Source organism: Molothrus ater, chromosome 25 (genome assembly GCF_012460135.2).
Source record: "Molothrus ater isolate BHLD 08-10-18 breed brown headed cowbird chromosome 25, BPBGC_Mater_1.1, whole genome shotgun sequence".
Lineage (NCBI taxonomy): Eukaryota > Metazoa > Chordata > Aves > Passeriformes > Icteridae > Molothrus > Molothrus ater.
In genome coordinates this window covers 7,007,627-7,025,734 of record NC_050502.2, presented here as the reverse complement: position 1 = coordinate 7,025,734, position 18,108 = coordinate 7,007,627, and the positions used below count along the sequence as shown (strand labels likewise).

General features: G+C 52.9%; 1 protein-coding gene across 5 annotated transcripts; it reads left to right on the top strand.

Moving 5' to 3' along the window:
* Positions 1-1,874: 1,874 nt before the first annotated feature.
* Positions 1,875-17,531, top strand: SLC16A1 (solute carrier family 16 member 1). 5 transcript variants are annotated; one of them, XM_054517294.1, is made up of 5 exons: positions 1,875-1,931; positions 10,510-10,767; positions 14,159-14,302; positions 14,765-15,625; positions 16,031-17,531. In XM_054517294.1, the coding sequence occupies exons 2-5, from the start codon at positions 10,551-10,553 to the stop codon at positions 16,294-16,296; spliced, it is 1,488 nt and encodes a 495-aa protein (XP_054373269.1). In that variant the 5' UTR covers positions 1,875-1,931; positions 10,510-10,550; the 3' UTR covers positions 16,297-17,531. The 5 variants fall into 5 exon arrangements, with proteins under 5 accessions (XP_054373269.1, XP_036254338.1, XP_036254339.1 ...); XM_036398445.2 differs by lacking the exon at positions 1,875-1,931 and adding an exon at positions 2,361-2,384; XM_036398446.2 differs by lacking the exon at positions 1,875-1,931 and adding an exon at positions 2,776-2,842.
* Positions 17,532-18,108: the final 577 nt, after the last annotated feature.

The window sequence follows — 18,108 nt, the reverse complement described above, 5'->3', positions numbered from 1 at the left end:
CTTCTCAAAGGAAACTGGAAGGCCATGTCCCACCTGGGATCCACCACAGCACTTCTGACTGCTCGTCCCCAGCAGAGCGGAACACTTGAGCCTAGGTAGGATCCTAACAGCAGAGCCAAGTGGCACTTTGAGCTTGATCCAAAATTGCCCCTTTGAATTGTTATTTATTTGTTGTTTAAGCAAAACAGAGCACAGGCCTCTCCCTGCTCAGTCACACAGGAACAGATGGATCAAGAGATCCTCCCACCCACTCACTCTTTGGGTTGTGGTGTCTCACCTCAGAAGTGGGTGAAAGAGTTGGTTGTAGTCCCTGGCCTTTTATTGAGTGCACCTGGTCCATTCAGTGCCTCAACATGCTCAGAGTACACCCGTGACCATGCTTGCTGTGATGGAAGAGCAGTGGTTCCTTTGATATGGAAGAGCTGGTACCTCCACACAGCTGCTCTGTCTCCATCTATGGAGCATCACTGTTTATTCCCTTCTTTCCCTTCCTTGACTCACAGTTGAACTACACCACTCTTCTTTTGGCTATGAAACAAATTAGAGCATTACATATGCAACCAAGAAGTCAAGTAGCATCATTAGGCTTTGGGAGACAGCAGCCAGAGAAAAGCATGCCCAGGTAACAGTCCCTTTGTGTAGGACTTGGGACATGCAGGGAGTGAAGAACATGGGATGCACGGCTGCCACAGACTGGTTTGCATCCAGAGATGAGGAGCCTCGCTTGGGATGGGAACATGCTGCCAGCAAGGGCCTCTCCCACGCACCTCTCCCATGCACGGTTTGGCACACAGAGCCTGGGACTGTTTCATCCTGCAGAATCAAACTGTGAGTGAAATGGCGAGGGCAGCCAGCTCCTTCACATCTCTGGGTACAAAGGCCCAGCTGAAATAACTGTGATCACCACAAATGCCCCCCCCCAGCACAGTGTGTCCTTACCTTCATGGGAACACAGCTGCCAGCAAGGGCTGGCAACGCTAAGAAATGTGGTGAACGCAAAAGCACAATCATCAGGCAAGGTATTTTAATTTTAATGGATTTTTAGGTGCTACTGTGTTTTAATACAGACACTGTGCAGCATTCTGCACCTGAAGGGGTCCGGGACTACGGGGGGCAGGGCCAGGTATGCTAGGAACAGGGCCAGGACTCCCGGGAGTGGGGTCAGGGCCCCCCAGGAGCCGGGCCAGGATCCCCAATGGCGGGGCTAGGAATCCCACAAGTGGGGTCAGACCCCCGGGAGGGATGAGGGCAAGGGGACCCCCCCTGTTCCTGCCCAGCGAGTGGAACTCCTGCGCCGAGTCACTCCGTGGGACAAGTTCAGGGAAGTCCCGCGCTGCCGCTGCGCCGGGCAGTGTCATCCGGGCTGGCCTCCCAGCACACTCGGCCCCAAAGCCCTATCCGCCACCACCGGGGGCCCGTGGGGCCGTGGCGGTCGGTGTTGTGGCGGCCCGTGGGGCCGTGGCAGCCCGTACCGGGGTAGTATGTGCCGTGGGGGCCCGTGGCGGGCCGGCCCGTGCCGGGGCAGTACGTGCTGTGGCGGCCCGTGGGGCCGCGGCGGTCCGTGCCGTGCCGGGGCAGCCCGTGCCGGGGCAGTACGTGCTGTGGCGGCCCGTGGGGCCGTGGCGGTCCGTGCCGTGCCGGGGCAGCCCGTGCCGGGGCAGTACGTGCTGTGGCGGCCCGTGGGGCCGTGGCGGTCCGTGCCGTGCCGGGGCAGCCCGTGCCGGGGCAGTACGTGCTGTGGCGCACGGCCCGGCTCGCGGGGCCCCCGGGGCTCGTGAGGGCGGGCAGGGGTCGGGGGGGCCCGAGAGGCGCACGTGGCGCGCGGGAGGCGGAGCGTGGCCGGGCACGCCCCGCTCCCGCCCCCCGCGCCTCTCCGCCCTTATAGCGGCGGGGGCGGGGGCGGCAGCACTCGGCGGCGGCGGCACCCGCAGGTAGGGCGCGGGCGGCCCACGTGGCGCGACGGGACGGGCGAGCGAGGGGGCGAGCGAGGTGGGGGTCGGCGTCAGGCCCTGGCTATGGGAGCCCCACGCACTCTGGCAGCTCCGCGCTCCCTGGGGCCGCAGCTGCCGGCCCGGCTGTGAGGTCTTGGAGCCGGTGATGGTCCTGGGCCGTTCTTGGAGCGGGGGGTCGCCCTTGTGGCCGGTCGCGCAGCCCGTCCGTTCGGTGGCCGGTTGGTTCCACACCGGCGTTTGTGGCTGTGTTGGAACAGCCGCTCTGGTCTCCCCCGCCCCCGGACTGAGGGGGGAGCCATGTTTTGTTCCCGCTCTGCTGTGGCCGCGTGGTGAGGATCCCTCAGTACCCTGCCCCGAGCGCCCTCGTTCCTCTCTTACCGGCAGTAGCGCCCTGGGGTGGTGGTGTCCCCGGCCTCCTTCTCCCGGCGAACGGTGAGGATGGATGATGATGGCCTCGAGGGGCCCGGGTAGCCCCGTTGCCCCGAGGTGGGGGGTCCCTGTCTTGGGGAGCTCCTCGTTTCCCCTGCCCGGCCCCTCAGGACGCTCCCCCCAGCGTGTTTGTGGGGCCGCGCGGGGGAATCTCCGCGCCATTTGAGGGTGCTCGATAAACTCCGGGGGGCAGGAAGGAGGTGATCACTGTGTGTGTTTGGCTCTTGATAAAGGCAGGGAGGGCCTGGAAGCTGCGTGGGAGCCTTGTCCTGGGAGTGGGTCTGCGGTATTGGGGTGCAGAGGGGTACCCATCGTCGCCATGGGAGCACTCCTGCAGCCTTCCGGGTGAGCTCAGCAGCATCTGGGTGAGCTCTGCATCGCGATGCCGCTCATATCGGCCTTCAGGTGACTCCTCTTGGCAGGTGCTCAGAGCTGGACCTTGGGCATTCGAGGCTGCTCAGGTGGGTGAGTCACCCTAGGCATTCAGCACCGTGATCCCCTGCTGGCTGTGCAGGATAGACTGCGGAACCGTGCTCCGGCTCCAGGAAAGGTCCCTTTAGCGCTTGTTTCTGCCTTGCTCAGGGAGGAGGTAGTAGTAAGGTCATGTTGGCCCCATAAGTGTTTGAGGCGAGCATCCACCCTCTGGTGTGCGAATCGGTTAGCTGGCGAGGCGTTGCGATGACCAGCAGCAGAAAGCTGGGGCTGCTAGAGCTCAGTGGTGGCTGGTGGTAGCTTACACTCGCTGGGTAGCAAGGGGCTGTCAGAACACTCCTAGAGCCAAGACCGACCGGCTCTGGTCCTGCGGTCTGCTCTGGTTGAAGCCTGGTGGCCTCTGGCAGGTGTTTGCTGGCCCCTGGGTGAGATGCTCAGGCTTAGCGGGACTGGGCTCCAGATATGCTGCTGGAATGCTTCACCCAGGGTGGGTATTGCAGGTCGGGCAGGAGTCCTGCAGCTGAAGGGTGCACAAATGCATCATGAAGGTGAACAATGCCAGAGGGTTTGAAAGTTGACTCAGACAAAGGGGATGAGTGTGAACAGGAGGATCATAAGGAAATTGTGAATTGTATCTTCGGCAGGAGAAGTGGGATTTGTGTCCTGAAACAGTAAATGGCCTGAGTGCTCACACCCTGCCCCTTAAGTGTGGACCTTTTGCACAATGGTTACTCATGTTCTCCAGCTTCAATTTTTTTCTTAGGAAAAAGGTGGGTTTCCTTAGTTGCATCACAAGGAAGCAGGTATAATGATTCTGGGTTTGTGCCTTTCTGTGAGCCTTAAGTCTTTTTGTGATGTACAGGCATCCCATTTTCATGCTAAGTGAGGTCATTTAGTGCTGTTGGATTCTCCTGGGTATCTTTGCGCTGAGGTTGCCTTGGCTGTGTCTGGAAGGATAGGAGCAGCGCTGAGAAATGGGCCAGGGCAGGGAGCAGGAGTGTGCTGGGTGTAAAGAAACTCCCCCAAGCTCCCGATAGTGCCTTTGTTGGGGAGGAACTTCCTTGGTCTTAGATGAACCGCAGGGGTGAAGGACCTCCCAATTACAAACAAGTTCTGCTAGTGTATGTCAAATCTCTCTGTGGGGGTGCCTGTGGCTGTCCTAGCTCCTTGGGAAGGTGTGAAACATTGTTCCCTTTCAGGAGGTGTTACCTGGAAAAGGTGTGAATGGTCGCGTGTGTTTTCTCTTGGCTCCTATTTGGCCCAGTTGGCCTGATTTATCTGGCAGCTAAGGTGGAAAATACCCAGTGATTTTCACGCTGTCATTTTATATCTCCTTTATGAGGAGTTGAAAAGCTGCACGTAGGCTTGGGAGGTGCATCTCATTAGGGCCCTGTAGTTCAAATCTACTGTTGCACTTTTATGGCATTTCCCATTTCCTCCTCTGGAATAAGCCTATAACAGACTCTTAAGAAAGTAGGAGCCTCTCACTGGTGGTATCGGTATGACTCACTGTGTCCTTAGAGCCGCTGCAGAGTAGTTCTGTAGCTAAGGAAAATCCACGTGGGGCTGTAGTTAATTACTGGAACCACAACCACCGGAGTGCTACTGGGCCCTCGGTGTGACCTCCTCTCCTGCCTCCATCCCAGTGCTGCCTTGGTCCTGGTTTGAGGGCTGGGTTCTTGGTGCGAGTGTCCATCCCACTTCCATCCATGTACTGCTGGGTCCTTGGTGTGACCTCTTCTCCCACCTCCACCCTTGTGTTTTTGAGTCCTTGGTGTGCATATCCCACCTCCATCCTGGTGCTTACTCATCTGTGGTTTGAGGGCTTGAAGGTAGCAATAATGTGGCAGTGGCTGGGATCAAAATTCAGACTCCTGCTCGTAGGGAAGGGACAGCCAGTTCCGTTTGATGGTAACCGCTGTGACTTTTTGTGATTTTGCAGCCCCCTGCTTTGCCAAGACACCCGGAGCTGTCTCTGGCTGGCATTGTGGGTCTCTAATGAAAGAATGCCAATGCTAGTCCATACTACATTTTTCTCATTCTGAGGATTTCTGTGAGGGCACAGGGTGTCCTGGGAGCATTCCTGAGCACCGCTAGTGCAGGGAGGATCAACTTGGTGTCCTGGCAGAGCACAGCTTGTGCTCAGGGTGTGACTGGGAAACCCTGTGCAGGGGCTTGAGCACCTCCTGTCCCCACCTGAGACAGGGGTTTGGCTGGAAGCTGGTGCCATGAGAATCCCTTTCCCTAGGGATGGGGGGGACTCTGGGTGCTGTGCTGGGTGCTAAAGCTGATGTGAGCCCAGACTACATGCAAGAGCTGCTTGCTTCACATAAAATTCCTTTAACTGGTCTGCAAACCAGCCATGACCACAGCCAGGCTCTGGTGTAGAAATAAGCCAGGCTTTCTCCCTTGGGCTTGTTGGTATCTTGCTTAAGCTTGACTTCATGCTTGCTCACACCAGTAAGATGGTTGATCCTTACTGAGCATTGGTGATGCTAACAACCAGGCACAGCAGCCCCAGACGGGAGCTTCTCTGGTGGACACAAATAGCTGCTCATCTCTCTGGTTGGTTGGCTTCCCTCAAAGCTGCCAACAAACTATCCCAACACCTCACTTTGCAGGGCAGGTTGCAGCCTCTCTTGCCCTGTGCCATGCTGGGAGCGTTTTGGGGGCTGAGGAGCTGTGTCCACCAGAGAGTAATTGTGAGTGTCCAGGGAAAGACCGTGGCTGTGCCCGGTGGGATGAGCAGGATGATCTGTGCCTCTGCGGGCTGAGGCTTGTGCTGCCAGTGGGGGAGCTGGAGGAGGGTGGCTGCCAATGCTGTGCCCCATGGCGTCTGTCTGTCTGTCTGCGTGCTGGTGCTGGCTCACCGGGCCGGCAGACCAGGGCATGTCTGGGAGTGTGTTGGCCATTTCTGGTGGGAAGAGGCACTGAGTGGGCTGGGCTGCTCCTGGCCAAAACCTTGAGCTTGCCTGTGCGGGCTGCCGGCCTTGAGTGAGCCCTGCCTGTGCTGCTGACCTTGGCTCACCCCAGCAGCAAAGGCTGGGGCTGAGCAGGGCCTCAATTGACTATTGTCCTGGTGCAGAGCCCTTGGAAGCGCTGGGGAGTCACGTAGGCCATGTGCTGCCAGGTTAAACCCTGCCTGTGGGTGCCTGCTGGAATTAAAGCTCGGTGCATAATGCTCTAAACCCACTTAACTGGTGAAAGTGGTGTCTCCTGACAATCTCTATTTCGTCTCACTTCAGGCCAGAAAAAGGCCAAATTTGAAGGTATAGAGTGTTATAGGCTGTGAACAGCTGGTGATTGCCAGCCCCTTCATTTCCCCAGCAGGAGATCTCAGTTTAGTTTTAGGGATCAGAAGGAGAGATTCTGGGGGCCTGCCAGCTCCCCATGTTGGGCAAATGTCCCACGGATGTTTATGGCCCTGTGCTGAGCTTCTTGTGGTGAGCTGGGCTTTGAGGAGCTGGATGTGGCTAATTCTTAGGGCTTGGCTGATGGGAATGAGCTCCTGGGGAACAGCATCCCCCTTTCTGCTGGCGGCTTGAGGGAAGAGCTCCCTCAGGCAGTGCAAACTCTGCTGCTAGCAAGGGGCAGCTTTGTGCCCATCCTTCCTGGCCTAGGTGTTTCACTGATGGCATTTCTAGCCCAAAGGCTGGGTCCAGCTTACAAGGGCACCAGGTGCCCAGATGGCTGTTGGATAGCTGGGACATCCCTGGGCATCTTTTTGATGTGGAGATCCTTCTCTGGACAATGCTATGTCCATCTCAAGCTGGGGGAGCACAGGAGGAACAGAAAGCAGGAAGCAAAGACAGCAGGGCTGGGATGAGCCACTGTGGATTTCACACCTGCAAAGAGACCAGATGAACCTCCGCTGGCTGCAGCACGAATCTGTGTGGCACTCGGCTGATGGTGGGTTGTGGGAGAAATATATGGGTCTCTCAGCTTGTTCTGCTCCATGGAGCAAGAGTTCAGGCTCCCTGCCTGCCCTGCTCCAGTTCCCAGGTACTCAGAGAGCCCTGCTCCAGGGGAAAGGCTTTGTGAGCTCAAAGGGCAGCAGGTGCCACTGAGTGTATAACCACTGTAGGGAAGCCTTGAGCTGGAGGGATGTGTGAGTAGAGGCAGAGGTGTGTTGTGCCTGGGCAGGGTCTTTGCTTGGATGGGGGAATGGCCCTCTTCCTTTGACCCCAAAAAGAAGTGATGTGAACCACTTCAATAAAGGCTTTGCCCCAGAAATACTTTGGGGCATTTGCAGTGCTCTATAAATGTGAGCCTCTGTCTTTCTGTGCTGGAGTCCTGCCAATCTGAGCTTTCAAAAGCACGGCAATTTACTGCATTATATAACTAAAAGTCTTGAAATCATGCTGTTCCAGGCCCCTTTGGAGAAAGGATAACTGCTTGTGGGTGGGACCTAGGAGATGGCAGGGATTTAGTCTTCTGAGGGATCTGTTTTGGGGTGATACCATCCTCATTGTCTCAATTCCTGCTCTCACTCTTGCTGTGCAGAGGAGGGTGGCTGTAGGCTACCCATTCCTGCAGATTAGTCAGGACTTTTATAGGGGAGCAGTTGTGATACTCAGTCATTACTTGGTCTCATCAGTCTTAATTACTGCAAATATGGTTATTTTATTTCCTAATCGGTTGAACTGTAGCTGGTTGCCTGGCAGTTGTGAATTTGATTTCTAATCACATCTTACATGTTGCAACTCTTCCAAAACAGCTGAAAATGTCATAACTATGTGTTCTGGTTGTTTTTGTTTTTTTTTAATTTCCCTTTTTGCAAAAGGGAGGGAATCTTTCCAGTTGGGCTGGCTGCCTTACATGTGCTTTATTTTTTTTCCTCACTTGTTTGAACCTAGTTCTGTGTGGGGGCAAGGAGTAAATCGTCAAGAAGCCTAATGCAGTTGAATCATGAGCTTTCTAAAACTGATCTTTCTTATTAAGGATTTTCAGTGAGTCAGGGAAGAGTGTTGTGGCATGCAGAACTCATTGTGTAAATTCTCTGGCGTCAGACTTTGGGAATCTTTGGTCTCAAAACCTTGTTCAGCTCAAGGTTTTTCATTGTGCCTCAGCCATGCAAGAGAGGTCATGTCTAACCTGCCAGAAGCCTTTTCTTTTTACAGAGAGATGCCACCTCAGGAGGAGAAATGTTGCTTGTAGGGGAAGAAAAAATAAATTAACCAAGCCACAGTCATTTTGGAGCAGTTGAGCTCCTTGGGAGCAGTGAAAGAATTAAACCAGTGTATATGTCTCAGGAACAAAAGGGAAAAATCCCCAACACCTCATCAAAACCTCCTCAGCCTTTGCCTTGGATGGCTTTTATTGCCTGTAGTTTTAATTAGTGCTCACAAGTAGATTATATTCCTTGCTGGGAGCTTTTATAGCCAACACCTGGTAGTTTCAGCTTTCAAAAATGTTTTGGATAAATCATTGTGGTTGGATGATGCTTTAGGGTTCACTGAAGGCTGTGAAAGCTCAGTGTGACTCAAAGCAAGAGGTGGTGGAAGCTCCAGTGTGCAGCTTGTGTGGGGAGGGCATGTTCAGCAATTCCCAGTGCTCATGGTGGGTGGGTGGGCTGCTCTGTGTTCCAAGAGACCAGACTGCATTGGGAGTCTCTGTGAAGCCTGGCTGCTCCCTCGGTGGTCCCACGTAGGTGCCCACAGGTGTGTGTTGGCCCAGGGATCTGCCTGCAGCCAGACACCGGAGATGCGGCTCATCCGTTGAGTCCCAGAGAGGAAATCAGAGGAAACAGGCTCTGGCTCCTGGGCATAGTTCAGCTGTGGACGTGCCAGGGGCAGCGTCTTGTCAATGATTCCTTTGTTGGAGTGGCGGGTGGCTTGGAGCTGCTCGTGATGGTCATGTGTTGCGCTGGCCAGGATGCAGGAAAATACCCTGCCAGTGAAAAATCATTGTCTGGGTCACACTAAACTAGTCTTAGCAGCTTACAGAATCCAACCTCCTGTGCTTTTCTTTCTCTCGCCTTGTGTGGGTCTGGGGCATCACTGCAGCCAGGTGTCAAGTGGCTCTGGCAAACCTGGTGCTGTATCAGATAACTGCTGCCAGTACCTCCAGTGCCAGGTAGGAAGGAGCAGGATCTCCCCATGACTCTGGATCACCAGCTGTGCTTTGACCAGGAAGCTGGGATCCCAGCCTTGGATGTGCACCAAGTGACACAGAGTGAATGAAAAGGCAGGAGCCCGTAGTCCTGTAGTGTGTGCTATAGGGATGTGCCAGGTAAACGCTGGCATGTCAGCAGCCATGGATGAGATGGTAATCGCTGTGAGCTGGGGCGGATGCAGGCTATAAATAGGAGGCTGCACCTCTCTGAGCCAGCACCACACTGCTTTGAAGTTGTCACTCTGCCTGGCATGACCTCAGGAGCTCTGGAAAAGACTCTCCTGCTTGAAGGTAGCTTTTGCCCTTGAGTGCAAACTTGAGCAGCAGAGAGCTGTGGTGTGTGGGGTGGGCTCTGGTGAAGGAGCCTAATGCTGTCCCCTTGGCTGGTGGTGCTTAATATGGGTGAGTGAGGTGGGGGTACTTCTGGCTGTGAGGCTGGGGAGGGCTGCAGTCCATCAGAAAATGCCTTCTGAAGTCCCTGTGGGTGCACAGGAGTTCTGGGGCTGGTAGTGGTTTCTGTGGCTTTGCATGTTGTGACTCTTGTTTGTGAGCAGCTGCCCTTGCTACAGTTCCTTGCTGTGATGCCTTGTGCTGCTCTCAGCTGCCTGTACCAGCCTTCATTTGGAGTAACAGCGGCTCTGGAGTGTGATCTGGTTCTGCTGCTGTGTGGGCCCATGCATGAACAGCCTGACCTTGATGGCCTCTGGATTGCTCCCAGTCAGCCTCTCTGAGGGGATTCCACACCTCAGCAAGCCTGAATGGCATCTTCCTGTTTATTTTGTTTTCTAGTCATTTCTAGTTTTGAACTTTTTAAGTTAATTGTTTTTATACTTGGGTGCTTTGTGAAACCTGCCATAGCCTTTTTGATCAAGGAGGAGGTTTTGGATGCAGCTGGGTCTGGAAGTGCCCTGCCAGGGCCAAACTGCAGGGGAACCAGGCTCTGCTGGGACTTCTCAGTATGGATCCACCTCTGCCTTCTCTGGTGGCATATGGGAGCCTTCCTTGGTCACCACTCAGGCTAAGTTTAGCCATAGCCACTGACCTTTGGGGATGGTGGGTGTGCTGTGACACCCAACTGCCCTTTTTCAGCAGAAATAGGGGTGTCCTGTTTCGCTCGTGCATGGGGACTTACTCCCCCTCAGTATATCTGCATTTAATATCCTTGGTGTGCAGCTCCAGCTCTAGGTGGCCTGGGGCTTCCTGGGATTTTGCAGTGCTGGGGTTGCACTCCAGCAACCCAGATGCTTTGGGAGCTCTGCCTGTGCAGATGAGTCCTGGCTGCTGTCACAGACACTACCTGCCCTTTCCAGCTTAGGTCGGGATGTCATGTCTTAAATTCGTCACTTAAAAATGTGTGCTGACTGGGCTCTTAAAGGCCAGCTGCAATCTGAGCATGTGCTTTGGAGTGGCCCACTGTGCTGGTGATCCTGGGGTGATCTCACCTCACGGATCAACTTTCCTCATGGTGGTGGGGGCACTGGTGCTATGCCAGCCTTGCAAACAGAGCTTGAGCCATGCAGTTGTGTGCCAGGAGCAGAGAGAGATTCTGCTTTCAGCTGAGGCAATGTTTTGTCCTTTGCAGATCTTTGATCCCCAGCTGAATCATCGCCGACTTGATTCAAGATGCCACCGGCCATTGGAGGCCCTGAAGGATACACTCCTCCTGAAGGAGGATGGGGATGGGCTGTGGTCGTCGGAGCCTTCATTTCCATTGGTTTTTCCTATGCCTTCCCCAAATCTATCACAGTGTTCTTCAAAGAGATTGAGGTCATCTTCAATGCCTCCAGCAGCAAAGTGTCCTGGATCTCCTCCATCATGCTGGCTGTTATGTATGCAGGAGGTAAGTGGGGTGGAGGCAGTGGTGCTTGTGCTCCTGCATTACAGCACAAGATGCTACTCTTCTGCTGGGACTGGTGATTCCCACCCGGCTGTGGTGACAACAACCAAAATTTTGCTAACACTTTGAATTCTCTCCTTATCTGAGAGCAAAACCTCCCTTCATGAGTTTTCGTAAAGGAGGCTGCTCAGAAAGTTCCATTTAATGCCCAGAGTGCAAAAACCGGGTTAATCTGTCCTCTGCAAAGCTGTAAAATCTTTCCGGGGAATTATGACTTGTGTAATTCTGCCCTTGTCCTTGTTACAGTGAGTTGCAGATGCTGTGTCTACTCCCAGCATCCTCCTGAAGGCCAGGGAGCTGCTCTGCTACATGTGGCAATGTGGCTACTCTGCTCTTAGGGGCACTTTCAGATAAGACATTGATTTTTAATTTTTTTTAATTTTTTTTTCCAATTCAGGGAATAGTGGGTGTATGTAGGCATCTGTCCTCAGTTTCTTGTCAGCTCAGTTGTGCTTGGAGTGCACTGAAACCTTGTGCCACATGTTACTGCTTGCTGGTGCCAAGCAGTGCTGTAGGCAGCTTGTGCTGTTTGAGAATGGTAGTGTGCACTGGAAGTACAGAGACATGAACAGAATAAGGCAAACCCACCTAAACCAAAACAGCTCCAATCCCTCCCCTGTCCTTCAGAAGCTGCCTTTTGAAGGCTTTTAACTCTCAAGCTGGGTGCTTTATGCATGTTTTTAGTGGGTGAACAGCATGCAGAGTGTTCCTGGTCTCCGGACCCTGGGGTCTTGTATGTGCCTGCAAACACAGTCTTGTGCTGGGCTGAAAGAAACACTGTGAGCCTGCTGTTGTGGCCACTTCAGAGGCAAATGGGAGCTTCTCCCTGCTGCCAGTCCCCAGCTGGCAGGTTGCCTGCAACCTTGTTGGATTTGTGCATCCAAAGGACCTGACGTCAGCTCCCGGCTGAGCACGAGGCTTTTCCTTTGCAGGGAACAGGCTCTGCTTTGTCCTCGCTCAGCTAGCGAAGCGACCAGCACATTTCCCTGCTCCAATGTTGTAACAAGCTTGTAAACCGTGTAACTGCCTTAATGAGACCCAATCTGGGCCATTCCTCCTCTCCCAATAGCTCAGAGCTGGTTCTTCTGGGGGCACTGTCTGGAGCTGCCTGGCAGCAGGGGTAAGAACTCCCTCCTCCAGTACTGGAGTAGTGGTTGTCCCAATGTCCCCCTCCCTCCATGGTGATTCTGTCCCTCCTGCTTTCACTGAGCTGTAGCCATTAAATTCTGGCAGCTGCTGGTCTTGGTCTGCTTGGCCATATGGTGGCTGGTGGCAGGGATGCTGGAAGTACCCCAGATCTACCTGGGTGCATTTTTCCTCCAGAAGGTGGTCAAGTACTGAACAGGCTTCCCAGAACAGTGGCCACAGCCCCAAGGCTGCCAGAGCTCAAGGAGCATTTTGGACAATACTCTCAAGCAGAATGTGGGATTGTTGGGGTTGTCCTTTGAAGAGCCAGGAGTTGGACTCTATTCTTGAGGATCACTTCCATCTCAGAACTTTTTATTCATCCCCCAGCTGCTGAAGCACTGGAATTGCTGCTGCCCCATTCATTCCTGCCTGAAACCAGACCCTTTACAGAGTCTGAATTGCACTGGAGCAGTTCCAGTGTGCATCCTGTTTTCCCTGTCTCCTAGGACACCTGCCTGCTTGGAGGCTGAAAAAGTAGTTCATCTTCTGGAGTAGTAGAATCTCACAGAGCTGGGGCAGCTTCTGTCCTGGTAGGGCTGGGTGTGAGGAAGCAGCATATTTCCCTACAGCTGCCCTGTGCAGTCATCATCAGGATGCATGGATGTCATGGTGTCAAATGCTCCTTTGTCAGCCCCATGTTGGGATTAGATTCCATTATTTACATGTTTTTGGCAGCTTGAGCAATCAAGTTAGATCGGGTAATGTTTAGTCAAAAACACTTCCAGTGAATCTAGAAAACAGGTATGGGTGTTGTTTTCCTTTAGAAAAGGGGGGGATGAGGAGAATTGCCCCTAGAGTACCTGGCACTGCCCAGCTGTGTGGCTTCCTGCTGATTGCCCTTTGGAGCCTGCTATTTTCAGGTGGACTTCCCGGAAGAAAGGCTGTGGCTGCATTTAGACTCTTCAGGGGTGTCACATTTGCTGAGTTCAAGGTTCAGGTTTTGCAAAGTGCTGAGTGCTCTGTGCACCTTGTAATGTGGCAGCTCCCAGGTGCTGCTGCTGCCACCTCTCACAGGACCAGAGCCATGGCCCATCCCTGGTGGCATTGCATTGGAGCTTCTGGTAGCAGAGAGCAGAATGCTGTGGGGCTGGGAGCAGACTCTGCAGCACCAAGGCTTCTGTAACCTGCTCCAGGCTTTGTTTAAACTGGGCAAAAAGGTCAAGTACCATCTGAGGACCCATGAATAACATGTTGACAACCTCTCTGTCTGTTAATGGCAAAGCAAAGTCTGTTAATATTCAATGGATGTTCATTCAGTGTATTTAAATACATTTTAGTGTCTGTAGAGCATGCTTGGCAGTCTCTAATCACTGTTTGCTTTGGATTAAAGCGCCTGATACTGAAGCACTTAAAAGGGCAATTGGCCCCTGTCTGCATTAGGGGTAGCAGTGAAAACAGAAGCACCCCTTCTCCTGAGGCACTGCTGCTTCTCCCCAAGCCTGAGGAGCTTCACCTGCACCCAGAGAAGGTGTTTCCTCACAGCTTCATCTGGTCTTTATCAGAAACCTCTGGCAGGAGATGTGCAGTTGCTTTGGGGCTGAGACCCCAGCCCATGGTGGGTGGGTGGCCGCAAGTAGGGCAGAGCCCCCAGTGCAGCATGAGGCAGGTGGCTTCGGCCTGTTCCAAAGCCCTGTCTCTGGGGGCAGCTGGTGGCCAGGCAGCTCCTGTTTCAGCCCACAGAAGGCAACTTTCTCAGAGAAGTCAAAGCTTTCTGTGCTTCAACAATTCTCTCTCTCTTATGGTTGGTTTAGATTAGATATTTAGGAAGAAATTCTTCCGTGAGGATGATGAGGCCTTGGCACAGAGAAGCCTAGAAAAGCTGTGTCTTCTCCATCCCTGGAAATGGCCAAGACTGGGTTGGATTGCAGCAACCTGTTCTAGTAGAAAGTGTCCCTGCCCATGGCAAGGAGCTGGAACAAGATGATCTTTAAGGTCCCTTCCAACCCAAACCATTTTGTGATTCTCTTGTCTCCAGCTGCCTCTGAACCTTCTGTCCTTTCCCCTTACCCCAGTTCCCTCCCTGGGAGAGACAATGCTGTGTGAAAGCTGGAATCCTCTGGCAGTAAAGCTGCAGTGTGCTTGTGTGTGTGTTTGGTCTCTCATGCAAAGATAACTCCTCTCTGGTGCATCTCCTTTGTTTGCCCAGGTCCCATCAGCAGCATCCTGGTGAACAAATATGGCAGCCGGCCCATCATGATTGTAGGCGGCTGCCTTTCCGGCTGTGGGCTGATCGCAGCCTCCTTCTGCAACACGGTGGAGGAGCTCTACTTCTGTGTTGGGGTCATAGGGGGTAAGTGATAGCTCTGCCCTAGTGGGGCAGTGAAAGGAGCAACTTCAACCCGATAATTATTAGTTAATGTCTGAATTTGCATGAATTCTGTTTCTTGTCACTGCCTGGGTGCCTCTTTAGCTGGCAGCAGGGGCTGACTCCTGCTCATGCCAGCTGGGAAGTGGGTGAGTCAGTTGTTGGAATGGACTGTCTGGGGCACTGGTGGAATCACCATCCCGGAAGTGTTCAAAAAGCATGTGGATGTCACACTTGGGGCATGGGTTAATGGGGACCTGGCAGTGCTGGGGCAATGGTTGGACTCCATTATTTTAGAGGACTTTTCTAACCTAAATGATTCCATGATTCTAAGTTGGAAATGGAGCTGTGAACTCCCCAGAATTGAAACCCCACTTGTATTACTAGCCCTTCTGCCAGTGCTGCTGGAGGCATCCAAGACTTGAGCCCCTTATCTCTCTCCTGCAGGTCTTGGACTTGCCTTCAACCTGAACCCTGCCTTAACCATGATTGGCAAGTACTTCTTTAAGAAGCGTCCACTGGCCAATGGGCTGGCAATGGCAGGCAGCCCTGTCTTCCTCTCTACCCTGGCACCCATCAACCAGCTCTTCTTTGGCATATTTGGCTGGCGTGGCAGCTTCCTCATCCTGGGTGGCCTCCTGCTGAACTGCTGCGTGGCTGGATCCCTGATGCGGCCTATAGGTCCCAAGCCAGATCAGAAGAAAGAGACCAATAAGGAAGTGCAGCAGGAGGCTGGGAAAGCGGGGAAAAAGGATGATGGTGACACCAGCACGGACCTCATTGATGGAAAGGCCAAGAAAGAGAAGCGCTCAGTCTTCCAGACAATCAACAAATTCTTGGACCTGTCTCTATTCACACACAGGGGCTTCCTGCTCTATCTGTCAGGCAATGTAATCATGTTCTTCGGGTTGTTTGCTCCCTTGGTCTTCCTCAGCAATTATGCAAAGAGCAAGAAGATTCCTAGTGACTCTGCAGCCTTTCTGCTCTCCATACTGGCGTTCGTGGACATGTTTGCCAGACCTTCCATGGGACTGGTGGCAAACACCAAGTGGGTCAGACCCCGCATCCAATATTTCTTTGCCATTTCTATTATTTACAATGGTGTTTGCCACCTCTTGCTCCCCATGTCCACCAGCTATGCTGGCTTCTGCATTTATGCTGGCTTCTTTGGCTATGCCTTTGGCTGGCTGAGCTCGATTCTCTTTGAGACCCTGATGGACCTGGTGGGAGCTCAGCGGTTCTCTAGTGCTGTTGGCCTGGTGACCATCGTGGAGTGCTGCCCTGTTCTTCTGGGACCCCCTATGTTAGGTAGGGTGTGCTGTGCCTGGAGAACTCACTTGAGGGCATGGTTTTAGTGGGGTGGTGCTGGGTTGGTGATTGAACTTGATGATCTTAAAGGTCTTTCCCAACCTTAATGATTCTATGGTTCTTTGACTCTGGCTGTCCTGCCTGGACTTGCTGAGTGGTGATGGGTTCCCTTGAGCCATGGGCAGCCCATGGCACTGGGGCAGCAGTCTGTAGACCACTGAGGAATGGCCAAGGAAGTGGGATCCGAACCCGTGGCACAGGGTAGGGGAGCAGGGAATAAAGGAATGTGGGACAGGTCCTTGTCTGAATGTGAGGGTGATGGGCTTGGGCTGCTCTTGGGAATATCTCCATGACCTGGAGCTGCTTTGGGGGCTTCTTGCTGAACTGTATACTCTTGTCTTTTAGGGAAACTCAATGACATATATGGTGACTACAAGTACACATACTGGGCCTGTGGGGTTGTCCTGATCATCTCTGGGATCTACCTCTTCATTGGGATGGGCATCAACTATCGCCTGGTGGCCAAGGAAGAGAAAGCGAAGAAGGAAGGAAAGGAGGACGAGACCAACATTGATGAGGCTGGGAAGAAGAAAGAGGCAAAAAATGATGTAGCCCCCTCACCTCAGAAGAATATGGAGGGTGGTGTCAAAGAGGAGGAGAGCCGCATGTGAGGGACCGGTCTTAATCCCGGAGTGTCGGGGAAGCGCTGCTGCCCTGGTGTGGTGGCCAGGGCAGAGCTCCGCTGGCGCTGGGGGGCTGTAAGAAGTGTTTAAACCGGGTGTTCATTTTTAAACAGGCTCTGAATTGTCTTTCCATCTGTGTTAAAGGTAACAGGACTACACATGCAGTATCCTCGTGTGTCCAGGGGCAGGGGGCTTTTATAGTCTGGCTTTTTAACAGTAACATGAATGTACTAATATGTGCCTTACAGTCTCCATATCTAGCTGAATCTGAACGAGCCTTAACTCTAAACTGTGCTTTAGCTCTGTATTCTGCTTGGGGTTGGGGGGATATGTGTGTGTTTCGGGGAGTTTTCTTGTTAAAAAGCCATAAAAAGCAGGATACTGGATTTGTTGAAGCACAATGGGCTTCAGGGCCGGCCCTGGATGAATACTGCTTCACACGCTTCTTACTGCAGATCCTCTGCAGGGGAGATGCAGGCATGGGGCAAGGTGCTCCTTAACCCCCGTGCCCAGTGCCTCCTGGCTCTTTAGGTGGTCTTTAGGTATGTTTTGAAAACACTTTAGCTACTGTAGTTCTTTAAAATCCCTGTTTATGTAGCTGTTCTCTCATGGGATATTCAGGTTGAAGAAAGATGGCTGGGGTTCTTGTTGGGCAGTGTCACCCACTCCAGGGCTGTGGCAGCCCTGCTTGCCCAAGCCTTCCTTGGGGACTGTTGGAGTCCCCCCTGCCTCCCCACTCTGCCTCAATAGTGCCTCTTCTCAGCCCAGTGCTGGGTGATGTGAAATGGGCTCAGGTTGTGCTGCTGGCATTCACACTGCTGTTGGCTGTGCTGGCCCATCCTGCCCATGAGGTGGGCTTCCACCAGAGCATCCCATCCAGCCAAGTGTCTAGGGTGCCTGACCTTGGGCAGAGTGGTAAGGTGAGTGGAGATGGTACATCCCTGAGACTTTTTCTGCTTTTGCTCTTTTATCTGTTAGAGAAACCTCTTTTACTTGCTTCTGTTCAACTGAGATCTTAAGGCGGTGGATGCTGAACCTCTCACATCTAGGACATGTAAGGGGGAGGAAAGAATTTGTACGTATTTATTTTTTATTTTTTAGTGTTGGAAAATATCTCAACGTACGTGGAGCAGGTTAATGGCTCTCAAGTTCTAGTAATGTTGATCAGAATTCATGTTAAGAGGCTTGAGTTTTTTCAAATAAACTTGTTTTTTTACAATTTACCCATCAAATGTCGAACTTCTTTCTTAGAAGTGAGATTTCTGTGTGCCAGATCACATAGATTTAGGGTCAGTTTTGAGGATAGGGTGAGTGGGGCTGTGGTGGGGCCTGACTCTACACTTGCTGTTCCAGCACCCTGTGGAAGCTGGACACATACTGAGAGGGTGAGATGCCCCCTTCTAGCTGGAAGAGGAGGCTTTGCTTAGCAGTAGGATGGCAGCAGCATAGTGTCCTCATGCACTCTAGTTTTAGAAACCTATAAAAAGCCTTGAGAACTGCCTTGATTGTGAGGGGGAGGGACATGCACTTAAAAGTCTGAATAATGTGCAGATTCTCTTGCTGTTTCCTTCCAGGCTGAGTGGAACCACACCTGTATGGGCCTGAAACTAAATTCAGGGGTTAAATGAAGGTGATCTTGAGGGAATTGTTCTGGGGTCTCTGAGTCTGTGGCAGCTTCAAGCCCTGCATTGCAACTGCTCTCCTTGCTCTCCCTTGTCTGCAAGGCCCATTTTGCTTTTTTTGGTCTAAATATCTCATAAAGCACCCTGAACTGTTGGGGTTTTTTTAAAGACTGTAGAT

Excerpts from the sequence above, each read along its gene's own strand:
- SLC16A1 (XM_054517294.1), top strand. The coding sequence starts at position 10,551 with ATGCCACCGGCCATTGGAGGCCCTGAAGGATACACTCCTCCTGAAGGA. Across the intron at positions 14,303-14,764 it reads CTGTGTTGGGGTCATAGGGG|GTCTTGGACTTGCCTTCAAC; the intron begins GTAAGTGATAGC and ends TCTCTCCTGCAG. Across the intron at positions 15,626-16,030 it reads TCTGGGACCCCCTATGTTAG|GGAAACTCAATGACATATAT; the intron begins GTAGGGTGTGCT and ends CTTGTCTTTTAG.